This window comes from Simochromis diagramma, unplaced genomic scaffold, assembly GCF_900408965.1.
Source record: "Simochromis diagramma unplaced genomic scaffold, fSimDia1.1 OVJJ01000343.1, whole genome shotgun sequence".
Lineage (NCBI taxonomy): Eukaryota > Metazoa > Chordata > Actinopteri > Cichliformes > Cichlidae > Simochromis > Simochromis diagramma.
The window spans coordinates 3,033,669-3,048,173 of NW_024386831.1; the positions used below are offsets into that span (position 1 = coordinate 3,033,669).

The 14,505-nt window shown below is 43.4% G+C and overlaps 1 protein-coding gene across 6 annotated transcripts in view; it reads left to right on the top strand.

Moving 5' to 3' along the window:
* The window catches only part of hecw2a (HECT, C2 and WW domain containing E3 ubiquitin protein ligase 2a), a 46,800-nt gene that overhangs the window by 19,806 nt on the left and 12,489 nt on the right, over positions 1-14,505 (top strand). For 4 of the 6 annotated variants that reach the window (XM_040027476.1, XM_040027477.1, XM_040027479.1 and 1 more), the window contains exons 10-24: positions 850-1,150; positions 1,279-1,371; positions 1,686-1,836; positions 2,653-2,759; positions 3,090-3,214; positions 4,045-4,230; positions 4,317-4,451; positions 6,293-6,413; positions 6,501-6,597; positions 6,743-6,826; positions 7,321-7,403; positions 9,166-9,286; positions 10,923-11,036; positions 11,624-11,776; positions 14,314-14,412. In XM_040027476.1, the coding sequence (XP_039883410.1) occupies positions 850-1,150; positions 1,279-1,371; positions 1,686-1,836; positions 2,653-2,759; positions 3,090-3,214; positions 4,045-4,230; positions 4,317-4,451; positions 6,293-6,413; positions 6,501-6,597; positions 6,743-6,826; positions 7,321-7,403; positions 9,166-9,286; positions 10,923-11,036; positions 11,624-11,776; positions 14,314-14,412 (1,970 nt within the window). The remainder of the gene's footprint in view (positions 1-849; positions 1,151-1,278; positions 1,372-1,685; positions 1,837-2,652; positions 2,760-3,089; positions 3,215-4,044; positions 4,231-4,316; positions 4,452-6,292; positions 6,414-6,500; positions 6,598-6,742; positions 6,827-7,320; positions 7,404-9,165; positions 9,287-10,922; positions 11,037-11,623; positions 11,777-14,313; positions 14,413-14,505) is intronic. The other 2 variants (XM_040027480.1, XM_040027481.1) reach the window with 2 other exon arrangements.

Below are 14,505 nucleotides of genomic sequence, written 5' to 3' on the forward strand. Positions count from 1 at the left end.
TTCACTGAGTGTCTGAAAAATTAAGCAAGGAAGTGCCTTTGTCCCCCAGCAGGGGGCGACACCTCTTCTTTTAAAAAGAAGCGTATGGGAAGATGATCCTTTGGCTGGCTTGCACTATAACCACAGCAAACACTTTCTTAAAGAGTTCACGGTCCCAGTTATTTTGTAAATTCAGTCTCATTCAGAATAAAAAAACGAAGATAAGCAGCATGTGCTGGCCCCATCTCTGACGTGCAGTGTTCTTGGCTTCTCGTCAGAGCCACACCTCGATCATTGAGGCTTAGCCAAAGCACATCAGAATATGAACATATATGTCAGATATGAAAATATGCCACTGTGGTTAAATCCTCTGAAGAAGAGTTTCTCCATTTGTTTCATTTTTAATGTGCAGCCCAAGTGCCGTTAGTTTTCCCGCAGTGCTCAAACAGAACAGCAGGATCTTGTGGTTCTGGTTCTTTTATTAAAGGACACAGAGATCTAATGCACCACTGCCACCCTGCTTTCACTGTCGTGTGGTGGGCTAATGCTGTACACAGGCCCATGGAGGTCTTTTGTCTGTCTTGTTTTGTCCCTATAGAGATGTTCTGGGAACAGACTGTGAGTGGGAACCAGTGATCTGTTTCCATTTTCCACTGAATTTTTATCACAAATCTTCCATGATTGTTTCTTTTTGAGATGCGACGCCTACGCACTGACACATATTTGCATGGAGTCAAACTTTTGTTGCCCTGGTTACGGAGCCAGCTCTGCCTCATGCCGTGAGCTATGGACTCCTTTCATATCTGTATATATGTGACTGAATGATTTTGTGATTATTTTGCCATCTCTTTAAACCCTTATATTTTCTAGGAAGCAGAGGAGGGAGCAGAGACCGCCATAGATCCAGGGGGAGACACAGACTCTGCCGCACCGCCGACCAATCAGGCTGTAGATGGTGAAGGGGGCGGGCAAGGTGCCGCTGCTGAAGCTGAAGCACCGCCGCCACCACCAACTAGCGAGCAACAGGAGGTGGAGGAGATCAGCGTGAGGAGGCTGAGTCTGCAGGCTGCAGGGGGCGTGGCTGAACAACAGGAAGGCGAGGCAAAGCCATCTGAGGAGGCGGGGTCTGCAGATTCAGAACAAGTTACCACAGAAACAGAAGGAGAGGAAGGTAGTCTCGTTTACACAAATCTCCAAAAGTCGGTCACCACAGTTTTTGTTGGACATTACAACCCATGACATTTTCATCCCAAGTTAAAACAAAGTTCCCTCTGTGTGCTGTGTGTTTCCTGTGCTCAGGTGCTCACGTTAATGGACATCCTGTGCGTTCACTTCCTTCTGTGCGTCACGACATCCACCGATACCAACGTGTGGACGAGCCTCTGCCTCCCAGTGAGTGTGTGTGTGTCTGCATGCCCTGTACTGTTCAGTGTGCGGCAGTGTGTGTTTCTATTCACGCGACCGTCCCGCGTCCACATCTGTTGTTCACATGCGTCGCACTGAGTCAGCCTGACAAACACTTTGAAACCCCAAATCAGCCACAGAATGACATCATGGATGCAGTGATTCCCGACGTAAACACACATTTATCCATTTTCCTCATTTCAGATTAAAAATTAAATTCCTGAAGTGTGTTACTTTCAACAGTTACATTCAGTTCAAGCCATTAAACACCTGCTTTATCTCCATTTTTAACTGCCTCTCAGACTGGGAGGCCCGGATCGACAGCCATGGGAGGATTTTCTTTGTGGACCACGTCAACAGGACCACCACGTGGCAGCGGCCCACCGGACCTCCTGCCCCACAGGGCCTGACCCGCTCCAACTCCATTCAGCAGATGGAGCAGCTGAACCGCAGGTGGGCTTTGAGGGGAGAAATCATGAACTTTCTCCGAGGACTGGGAGCTTAAGGAGGACCGGGATCTAGATAACGTTAAAGAAATCAGTTTACCCCCCAAGTAACTGTAGTTTAACTCAAGAAATTAACGTCTAATGCAGATAACACAAAAAGTCAATGGCATACAGATGCAAAAGTGGGCGGGTCCTGAGTTAACCTCTTCTTAAATTGCGGTGAGTGATAGAAGTAATTATCAGTAAGAGTACAGGATGCCACTGATTGACATGTGACACTGTTAACTACTGAACCGAGGCCTGAAAGCTCCTTGAACACCTTTGTAGATGTTTAATGGGTGACCAAGCTTCAGATTTCTGTCTCTAGAAACTCCCACAGACGTTTTTAATCACTTGTTGTTGATCTAAAGTAAAAGAGATCCAGATGTTTTCAGAAACATATTTTCCTAATGGAAGAAATATTTTCCAGACGGTCCACTGTTTTGGTCTTTTTAGCTTTGAGGTAACAGATAACAGGTAACCTGAAGCATCTGGAAGTGTCCAGTGGTGTGAAGTGGTGCAAATCCTTGATTAAGCCAAGGGTTCCTATCATTAAATAGAAAGTGGGTTCTAAATAAAACAGTGAGACCGATCTGTGTATGTTGGTGAGACCTGCAGATATCTCTTTGTTTTTGTTTTTTATAATCTGCCTGTTTTTAAGCTAATGTACCTGTGAATAAACAGAAGTTCTCACACTTTCAGAAGAAGAAAGCTTATGCATGCTTCATTGTCTTTGCTTCCTTTGGGGAGCAACTGAAAAGCTAAAGTCACTGTTTGATGACAGATATCAGAGCATCAGGAGGACCATCACCAACAGCGATCGGTCAGAGGAAAGCTCCGTCGACCTGGTTCCTGAACCTGAAAGCGAACTGATGCCACACTCCATTTCTGGTTAGTTCATCTCACAGACAAATGCAGTAATTAAAGGTTTCATTGACGAGAGATTTTACGAGGAAACATTTGTGCAATTAAATGAGTCACCTCTGGAAGATGATTCATCCTCAGAATTGCTACTGGTAGCCATGATACTGTTATTTGTTATGAAGAGATGTGAGAAGAGCAGCTTTCTTTGTCATATCACTCATGCAGAGTTGTAGACGTGTGATTACTAACTGTCTTTAAACTCAGCATGTGCTGTTAGAGCGTGTTTTCCTGACATAAGCTGCTGTGGTCGGTTTGGTTGGTGTCTCAGGCTTTGACTGGATGTCGTTTCTGTTTCAGAATACAGACGAGAAAGCGGCGTCGCGCACTCCAGCGGCCGCTCGCGTCTCTCCCTGCTGCTCCAGTCGCCCAGCGCCAAGTTCCTGTGCAGCCCCGACTTCTTCACCGTGCTGCATTCAAACCCTGTCAGTCCAACACACCTGTAGAGCAGATCTAACATACGCAAGGTCACCAAAAACCATTTAGGCTCATGTTTCTGCTTAGCTATCCTAGTTTCAGAAACTACTAGTTGACAGATTACATCGTCACCTGTTATTTGTTACAGATCGTTTTCTTTTCTTCTGTATATGTATGCCAGCATCAGTGACAAGTGATCAACAACACGTTACAATGAGGTCATCAGAGTCAGGCTGTTTTTCATCTTTTCTTGCTTCCATGCTTCAAACTAAATCTGAGCAAACATCTGGAGTGGAGATGTTGGGAATTACGCACACTCTGTTCTCATTCAGTTAGTCATACTTCCCTGCACAACATCACAATAAAGTGATTAGAAAGAAGAAAATATAAGTGTAGTATTTTAAGAAATGGGCCAGGATCTATAAAGAACTCCAAATATCACATCAGCACATTGACATATTTGGCTGGGGTCATAAGGGACCTCTGTCAGGGTAGTCACTAATATTAGGGATATTGAGACTCTTATAGTCTGCCCCCTTTAGCTCCATGTGATGTGTTGACGTTAGTTTAATCTGTTTCTTCTTCCTCTTATACAACATAAAGATCTTTATAACTTCTGCTTTTTAACTGCTTGAGCTGTTGGAAAACTCCACATTCAACTCCATGTACACTGTTATTTTCAAACCTGATGTACTGATACTGCACTGATCATGTAGGAAAAACCCTGAATAACAGTATGTCTCAGATAAAAAAGGAAAATAGCATCATACCATTGAAATAACCCCACTCTTGTTTCTCTCATTGGTTCCCCTGTCGCTTCCTGATGACCTCCCCTCAGAGTGCCTATCGCATGTTTACGAGTAACACCTGCCTGAAGCACATGATCAGCAAGGTGCGTCGAGACACTCACTTCTTCGAGCGCTACCAGCACAACCGCGACCTCGTCACCTTCCTCAACATGTTCTCCAATAAGCAGCTGGAGCTTCCCCGGGGCTGGGAGATGAAGCACGACCACACTGGGAAGGTATGCCACTCGATGACGCCCGTTTTCACCTTCACTGCGCTGCGTGTGACATTTTCTGATTAGTTTATGTGCGCCTCAACCCTCAGCCTTTCTTCGTGGATCATAACTGTCGCTCCACGACCTTCATCGACCCGCGGCTGCCCCTCCAGAGTTCTCGCTCCACCGGGCTGCTGGCCCACCGCCAGCATCTGAGCCGCCAGCGCAGCCACAGTGCCGGGGAGGTGAGAGACTCGCCATTGCTGCAGAGCACTCATTGCCTGGAGCACGCTTAGGGTTTGCATGTTTAGAGAGGCCAGTTTGAAACTGAAAAATGGTCCATGAACTCTGAATGTTGGCGTCACCTGTGTTGGTGCCATCAAGGATGCGTCACAGCAGCTTTAATATAGAGTAAAAAGTGCCACAGAAGCTCACTTCTAGTTTATATAACAGCATCTCGTAACAAGAGTCATGTCAAGGTATTATCAAGGTAGTAATGCTCACTATTAGAGGGAGAATCTCAGATGTGTCCAGCTGTGTGAGATTCTGCAGCTGCGGTGTCAAACATAAGGCTCCGAGGTCTCAAATCGGACCCATCTGATGGTTTCTAAGGTGTAAATAGTGCAAAAGAAGAAAGATGGTTCAATTTTTGGACTTTTGTCTTTATTCTGAACCAGCAAGAACGGTGTAGAGAGCCGGAGGTCAGTTTGAGAGCTGTCTTAGTGGCAAAGATGTTACCTGTTGCTTGGAGTAATAATAATAATACTTTTTTATTTTTGGTGCCTTTTAAAGTACTCAAGGGCCCTGTGCAACACAAAATTAAAAAGAAGACCAATATTAAAACACATTTCAAATCCTACTGTATAGGAGGTGTTGAGGAATCGGGATCCAGTGAAGCTGATGAGAGTAGCTGTAATGTGGTCAGCAAACTGGGTGCAGGCGATGACTCTTGCTGCAGTTCTGTCCCATTTGGAGACGATTGCAGGGTTTTCTGTTTTGGTGGTCCAAAGAAAATTACAATAATTACAATAATTCAAACGAGAGGTGACGAGGGCATGAGCCAGGACCGTGTGACAGTAATATATCAAGGTAAGGTAGTTAAACAAAGGAGAGCCTGCTCGTGACTTTCCTTGTAATGACAGTAGACTAATTGAACTGAAGAAAATATTAAAGAGAAATGAGATGACTTCCTGGGTTAGACTTTGTTTAAAATAAAAAGTGGATATGATAAATGAGAGTGTCGCTCTATTAGTGCTACCTGTGGGGAGAAATCTGAAATGGAAGCATCTGGAATTCAACATGTAAAGGATGCTGGGGATCTAAAATGATGCTCTGTGACACGTGCAGTCATAACGTTTAGCTGCTTTTATGGGGTGAACTCACAGTTTATATCTGCAGTATTAAGACGCTCCAAACTCTCCAGCATCATTGCACCAGGTCTAGGTCTGACACATGCACATGAAAATGTGTGCGTCTAATGTGATATCGGCCGGGCTGTAACAGCTTCAACTCTTCAGGGAAGGCTTATGGGAAATTTTGGACATTCTCCCAGAGGCACATTTGTGAGGTCAGACACTGATGTTGGATGAGAAGGCCTGGCTCACAGTCCCCACACCATATCCCCCCTCCCCTACTAAACTTTACACTTGACACAATGCAGTCAGGCAAGTACCGTCTCCTGGCAACCACCAAACCAAGACTCATCCATCAGACTGCCAGACAGAGAAGCGTTCATCACTACAGAGAACATGTCTCCAATGCTCTAGAGTCCAGTGGTACCGTGCTTTACAGCATTGCATCTGACACTTTTGTTTGGTGATGTAAGGCTTGGCTGCAGCTCCTTAGCCATGAAAACCTTTTCCATGAAGCCCTCTATGCACATGTCAAGGCAGACGAGCTAATCTGAAGGCCATATGAAGCTTGGAGGTCTGTAGCGTTTGACTTGGCAGAAAGTTGGTAACCTCAGTGCTTTATGCCCCTCAGCAACCGCTGTGTGGGTTTATGTGGTCTACCACTTTGTGGCTGAGTTGCTGTTGTTCCCAACTGGTGGGTCGGTCCCAGAACTAGGATGCGACCTGAACTGTAGTGTTTACTGTTGTCACAGGTGGTGGATGACTCTCGCCAAACCAACCCGCCCGTCCTGCCCCGCCCCTCCAGCACCTTCAGCGGCTCCAGTCGGAGTCAGTACCACGACGTGGTGCCTGTGGGTGAGTCGGACAGACTTAAACTTCCACGTGTGGATGCAAGAATAAAGTGAAATCACACATGCTGATTCTCTCCTCTTTTTCTTCCAGCCTACAATGACAAGATAGTGGCGTTTCTACGGCAACCCAATATATTTGAGATCCTGCAGGAAAGGCAGCCTGAGCTCGCCAGGAACCACTCGCTCAAGTATGCCTCTCTCTCAGTCTCCATCTCTGTCTCAGTCCGGCCTCCCGCGCCTCCATTATCGCCATCAGTCAAACTGAACACGTTTAACCTTTAATCTTGATGGACTGCATCTGGTTAGCCCCCTAAAGTGTGTGTGTGTTTGCAGGGAGAAAGTGCAGTTTATTCGCAGCGAGGGAGTCAACGGCTTGGCTCGCCTCTCCAGTGACGCTGACCTCGTCATGCTGCTGAGGTGAGTCCTGCAGGTGTGTCTGTGCATTCCTGCTACCCTGTGTGTGTGTGTGTGAGTCCTGCAGGTGTGTCTGTGTGGGGACAGAGCCTGCTGGTCAAAATGATCACCACTTATGAAATGTCATAAATTGGTACCTTGTGTCACCTTTTTGCCTCTGAAGTAAAATATTTGTGGACATCACACATGATTATTTGACCTACAAGTAGTATTTACAGTCATAATTACTTGCTGACTCATGTGAAGCGGCTGGCTTTGCAGCCTGCCTGATTTTATATATAAGCAACCCACAATATTGCATTCCTGCTACCCTGTGTGTGTGTGTGTGTGTGTGTGTGTGTGTGTGTGTGTGTGTGTGTGTGTGTGTGTGTGTGTGTGTGTTTGTGAGGACTAACGCTGCCTGAAGGCGTATCATTTCCTTTGTGCTGTCTGACAGTGTTCTCTGTGTGTGTGTCTCTTTCTCTCTCTCTCTCTCTCTCTCTCTCTCTCATCTTCAGCTTATTTGAGGAGGAGGTGATGTCATATGTACCGCCATTACTCCACCCAGGTTACTGCCTCTCCTCTCCACAGAGCTCCCCCGGTGAGTCTCTGTCTCACTCCTTGTCTGCATCAGCCCAGCATTTATTAAATTCTCACTTTTATATAATAAAAACTGTAAAATGAAAATGTTCGTGTATATGCTGTCTTACATAATAAACTTTATTAACAGTTTATAATCAATATACCTAAATTATATGAGTAATGATGAGTAACTACAGCATATTTATGGTGTATTTACTGTGTCATCACAAGTGTAACTTTGACATGTTATGGTGTAGCTCCTGTGCAGTTGTAGTCATTGCAGTAAAATTATGTTGTATCTATGGTGTAATTACCCGCAGCTATGGTGTATCTGCAGTGTAACTGTTCTGTAACTTCTGTCTTGTTACATTGTAACAGCGCAGTAACAATGATGTAACTGTGACGTTGCTAAAGTGTAACAACACTTCTGAGTCTGGATATCTGTTGGTCCAACGTCCAGTCCGGGAGATTTTAGTCTCATGTCTTCTTTCACCATTACCTAGAAAACCTGCTGATCTTGTGATCCCATAATATTTGTAAAGAATGCCTCGGATTTTTGGGAAGGCTGTAAACATGTTTATTTGTGCTTTAAACTTGACTTTTTTTAAATGGGAGTCTGTGGACTGACTCACCTTTAGAGTCAGCCTCAAGTGGCCACTAGAGGAACTGCACTTTTGAGACTTCTGGATTGGCTTTATTTGCCTCTGAGGTTCTTGCTTATTCAAAGTAAAAGAGACAGAGAAAGAAAGCGAGAGATGATTTCAAGACAAATCTGTGTTAAGAGCTGCAGATGCTGAACACAGAGCTCACTCTCCTGCCTGGACACTGCGTGTTGATGATTTGGGATTAAAGTAGCATCCTTTAAGATTAATCCCACCACACAAAGTCAGCTGTCCAACCTCAATATTAAGATGAGAATGAGTCTTCATCCTGGTTTCAATCTGGAAACTGTGTCTGTAGTTTTGGTTTTCTTGGCCTTGACTTCCAGTTTCGATCCACGTTCGGATATAAAAGCACCAAGGTACTTTCAGGCTTTAGTTTTTATGTGTGGTTTTATCTGCGCTGACCCACCTTCCATATTTGGAATATATTTTATCCCAAAGCTCCACCAGGCTGTTCATCTCTTTTTCTTCTCCTGCCAGCCCACCGGTGTTGCTAAAACATCCTCCCCCTATGCTGTCGATGCTGAGAGTTTCAGACTTATGCTCCAGCATTTTGTCATAATTCTCTGCAGGATGACACTGAAAGGAGACAGGAACAGATAAAGGGAGCCACACACCCTGATAGAAAACACAAAAAGCTGCAAAGCACTTACCACCTCTCGAAACAATGTACTTTATTTAAGAGAAATTGTTTCGATAAAAATCCAGCACACTTTATTCAAAGAAGCTTTTTGGAATGCGTCCTTGTCAGACTTGGTTCAAAACAAACATTTTCTTTGCAGCGCTGTTATTAGTGTTTTTCTTTTCACCTCTTTATGCTGAGCTGAGCTCTGATCACTGAGATGTGTATTTGCTCTAAAATTAATAAAAGCTTTAACAGTCTGATACAAAAAAAATCCCCCCAAAACAATCCAGGATTAACCTGCATGTGCTATTTCTGATTGTCTACACAATCACTCAAGCTTTACTCAATTTCTGCTCGGGAACATTCAGATTTAATTTTATTTCTGTCTCCCTGTATCCATTTATCTGTCTTTACTCGTCTGTGCTCCTCTTTTTGTTCTTGCTCTGTCTCTTGCTTTGCATTCATTGTGCTTTTTACTGTCATTTACATCTCAGGTACCCAGCGAGCTAATGCCCGCGCCCCGGCTCCCTATAAACGAGATTTTGAGGCCAAACTGAGGAACTTCTATCGAAAGCTGGAGACAAAGGGTTATGGACAGGGACCGGGGAAAGTCAAGTAGGTCTAAAAGCTCCAAAAAGATGAATTAATGAATGCTGATTTCTAAATTAAAATAAAAAATGTTATTTATGAATAAAAACTGCATGTTCTGTTCAAAATCATAAACCGGTAGGAGGGCGAATTAAATTTCAGGAGGCACACCATCACGGGTTTAGCGTTAGGTATAACCCTAAATTTAGGCTTTACATATACACTGCTCAAAAAAAATTAAAGGAACAGTATGAACATACCTCAGACCTCAATAGGAAAAAAATCATGCTGGATATCAATAATGATATGGACTGGGTAATACGTGAATGTCACATCGTTTGATGGAAATTAAAATGATTGACTTATAGAGGGCTGAATATAAAGAAACCCCAAAAATCAAAGTGAAAAAGTGATACTATTCCATTCTGATGAAATTGAATTGCACCAACTAAAAATAGTACTTCGTAGTTTCTAACGCCCCCATAATCCTAATGAGAGGACGGCTGGTGTCCTGGGGGATCTCCTAACAGATCTGGACATCACTGAGCACCTGGTCAGTCTGAGGCAAAGCCTCATGGCATTGGATGGACTCACACAAAATGCTCAAGAGGAGTTCCTGCAAGATGAAGAACAATTCCTTCATCTCGCAGGAACTGCCTGCATACTCTTGCAGTCAGGGCATTTGTCATGCACCAGGAAGAACCCAGGACACAGTGCGTCTAGCATGTGTCTGGCAGTGCTCGTCCTGTTCCTTCCTGCACAAAGGAGCAAATACTGGTCCTGCTGATGTGTTGAGCCTCCTACGGGCCTGTCCAGCTCTCCTAGAGTACCTGCCCATCTCCCTGGGATCTCCTCCTGCTCTTGAGACTGTAATGACGTATTGATCATCACTTTATTTCTAAAGCACTTAAAAGACAACATAACAGCTGACAGAAGTGCTGTACAAGAAATGAGAGAACAAGAATAAAGCAATTAATCAGCTATAAGTTAATTCATAGAACCTAGGGAACATTTGAAATAGTACAGGCACATACGAAGGGCAAGAGTTTAAGACAGATAACAACACTGGATTAAAAGCCAAAGAGAAAATGTCTCTTTTTAAACGAGTTTTAAAGTCAGCAACAAATGAAGACTGCCTGACTCGTTCCACATTTCAGGAGGCAAAACTCCGAAGTCTCTGTCGCCTCTGGATTTATAAAATATCTCTAAAATATTGATGTGCCATCCTGGAGGAGCTGGACTACCTGTGCAACTAGGGTCCAGGTATCACCTCACACTACCCGTAGTGACATTGAACCTAGCCAAATGCAAAACTAGAGGAAAAACAATCAAAAAGAATGAGGAAGGAAAAAATGTCAGTGGCCCCCACCTGTAAAACCGTTTGTGTTGTGGGGGTTGTCTCACTGATGCTCCTCTAGTTCACCTGTTGTTAATTTCATTAACACCCCCTCTGACCATATCAGTATCCCAGAAGTTTAGCTGACTTGATGCTATACTCTGATTAAAAGGTGTTCCTTTAATATTTTATTTTCAGCAGTGTATTTCAGTGCGGACTGTTTTAATCAAAAGATGATTGTATGTTTTCATCGGTAGTGGTTTATAGTTGGCGCTCTGTTTCTATAACCGTGCGTGTGTGTGTGTGTGTGTGTGTGTGCACCCCCAGGCTCATCATACGCAGAGATCACCTTCTGGAGGACGCCTTTAACCAGATCATGTGCTACTCCCGTAAAGACCTGCAGAGGAGCAAGCTTTACGTCAGCTTTGTAGGCGAGGACGGGTCAGAGAAACACATTTACCTCCATTTCATTGGCGTTACTGTTCTTAATAACACGAGATGTTTGCTCACCTCATGCAGGGTAGAGTTTTCTGTTCTCATCTCAAGTTTCAAAGCATAATGTTTAACGCACATCGCCACAGTGCAGGAATGATTGTTTATAACATCAGCATACAGGATTGCAAAAATGAACTGAACAGGCCCTTCATCGTACCAGCCAAAAACCGAAAATCGACCTCATGTTTCAGTTATTGTTTCACCTGCGCTGACTGTGTACATGAGAGAGAGAATCTAGGACCGGAAGAATAACTTAATAAAGCTTTTATAGTCAGTTTAAATAAAACAAAACAAAGGAAACATTGTGTCCCTTTAAAAAAAAGGTCAATAGCAGGAAATTAAATGTCACCAAATTTAACAACAAATCATTTTATACGCCTGTACCCGTCTCTTGTTTCCAGTGCAGAAGTATCGTGATTGTGAGGCTGCAAAATCCCATAAACACTAAATGCGTTCCTCCTCTGATCCAATCATCGGCCAAAGTCATCAAGGTTCATATGCATGTGTACTCTCATTTTGTGTGTGTGTTGCAGGCTGGACTACAGCGGACCCTCCAGAGAGTTTTTCTTCTTGGTCTCTAGAGAGCTGTTCAACCCATACTATGGGCTGTTTGAATATTCAGCTAATGACACGTACACCGTCCAGATCAGCCCCATGTCTGCCTTCGTGGACAACCACCATGAATGGTGAGGTTTCTGTCAGCCTGTGATCTCTGCCTGCCTGTTTGTTTGTTTGTTGCTGTGTGTGCTCCTGTGCTAAATCTAAGGTGTTAATTTTATCTGTCCTGAATGCTGATCCCAAAATGGAAGCAATTTGTGGAGAGCTGTGTGGAAATTTGGATCAGCAATCTGTCACAAGTCAGTTTTTTTGCTCAGTGGCTGTGGATGGATGGAGGTCTGAGTAACATGAACCATAGACTATAGTATTCCTTGCTACATTGCAGATTTATCTGTAAATTTATATTGCCGGAATTTCATTATATCACAGGTTTCTGTTTCTTATAGGTATTTTTTTTTATTATTTTAGATTTTAAGTGGTTATAATAGGTTTTATAATAATAATGGATTGCATTTATATACCACTTTTCAAGGCACCCAAAGCGCTTTACAATTCCACTATTCATTCACTCACTCACTGATAGAGGCAGGCTACAGTTGTAGCCACAGCTGCCCTGGGGCAGACTGACAGAAGCGAGGCTGCCATATCGCGCCATCGGCGCGTCTGGCCATCACCAGTAGGCGGTAGGTGAAGTGTCTTGCCCAAGGACACAACGACTGAGACTGTCTGAGGCAGGGCTCGAACTGGCAACCTTCCGGTTACAAGACAAACTGCCAACTCTTGAGCCACGATCGCCCCATGAGGTATAAGAGTGTAGGGAGGGTTTATGTGGCTTAAATATATATATATAAAGGTATACTGTTTATGTGAAAGCTGGATGCAGCCACCATGATATCGCTCACCGGTTTCAACAACAGTGTGCTGGCTGCTGCCGTGTTACTTTTTTTGGAGCCAGAAGTGACCATATTTAGTATCAGGTAATGTTCACTAGCTTTTTTAGCAAGCTGCCTCTGTAATCTTTTTCAGTGTATCAGACACAGATACTTGGTAGTTAGTGCTAAGAAACAGAAGAATAAAACACCGGTCCATTACATAAAAGTTCCCACATATGAACTGCACCTACCAGTGCTGCCGGTACTTCCTCTGTGTCAGAGATATTATATTGTGTATTTCTAAATACACAATATTTGTGTATTTCAAAATGAGTACATTCACTAGAATCAGATCTATCTATCTGATTCTAGTGAATGTACTCATTTTGAACACTGCTATGCAGAACGTGAGCAGAGAGAAAGCGAGAGAATTTGATCTATTTGCTGTCACATACGTTGTAGAATGTGGCTCTGCCTCAATACCTAAACAGGAAAATGAGCACAGTTAGGGGTTGAAGTGGGATATGGCAGGTGGGGGTACCCTAAGATCATTTGTAGTGCTGTGACCACCAATCCAGATCATTCTGGCCTACTTTAACCCCAGAGTATAGCACCATGAATGGTGGACAAGTTATGTGGTTTTTGCTCTTTCATCTCTTTGTAACTGATAAGCACAGATACACCGATAGGATTCTCTTTTATGTGTCATTGTTTCCTCCATTTAGCTTCAAATGTGTTTGATGTTTGAAGGCGTGCAGGGCTGGGAGATAAATACTTCCCTCAAATGTATTAAACCTAAGACAGTAGATACTATAGATATTTATGTAAAGATATGGGGAGTAAAATAAATACTCTAGTAAAGTACAGATACATGAAAATTCTATTTAAGTACACCTGGTGGTCAGGTAGGATGGACTCACTGAGTTTCTTGTTTTTTTTTCTTTTTTTGAAGAAGGATCTTTACTAGAATTTCACTCACCGAACCTTCTTGAATTGCCATGTTATTAGGCAGTTTCCATTAAAAATGCTCCAAAAAATGTCCAGTTCAGGGACTCCAGCTCTATATTGACACCATATTTAAAGCAGTTACATCCCTAGATTTAAGCTTTACTAGTATCCAGATAGTGAGTTAGGAGGAAAAATCAACTCTCATGCAGCTGTGATGAAGTTGGGGATTGGTTATAGAGAACAAAACTGTTTTTGTATCAGGCTGTAAACATGTTTATTTTTGCTGTAAAGTTGGACATTTTAACATGGGAGTCTATGGGGACTGACTCACTGCTGGAGCCAGGCTCAAGTGGCCATTAAAGGAACTGCAGTTTTTGTTCTTTGGGGAAAGTTGTTTGTTATATCGTACATGATTAGAGGCAATTATCAAGCTAAACCTATGTTTGAAAGAACAAAGACAATTTTCTGATGTTATAGAAGTTTCACAACCAGATAGAATCGAGAAGCATCTTTAAAATATGATGCAGATACCAAATTGTTTGTTATCTTCCCTCGTGGTTGGGATTTGTTCTGCCAACTTCAATCTTGTTCTCACAAACCATCTTTAAGATTCTTATTTGTTGTCTCTATTTGTTGGGTCCTCAATCAAGAGAGTTTTAGATATCATAACATGAACATAATGTGTGGAAGCTGCAGCAGACTATGGCACAATGTTTTTGCATCCGCAGGAAAAGATGTCGAATCTGGTTCCTGTGTTGTTTAGACAGTGTGAAAGAAAGCGAGATCACTGCGGTCCTGATGTTGCTGCTGTCTGTATTCACACATATTTTCCATGTTTTATGCAGGTTTCGCTTCAGCGGGCGCATCCTGGGGCTGGCCCTTGTTCATCAGTACCTGCTGGATGCCTTTTTTACCCGTCCTTTCTATAAGGGGCTTCTTCGCATGTAAGTGCCTCAGCCTGCTTCCATTCATTGCAAGTCAGCATTCAGGGTAGCAGCACTTCCTCCCTGACCAAATAAGACCTTGAATGTTTCAGT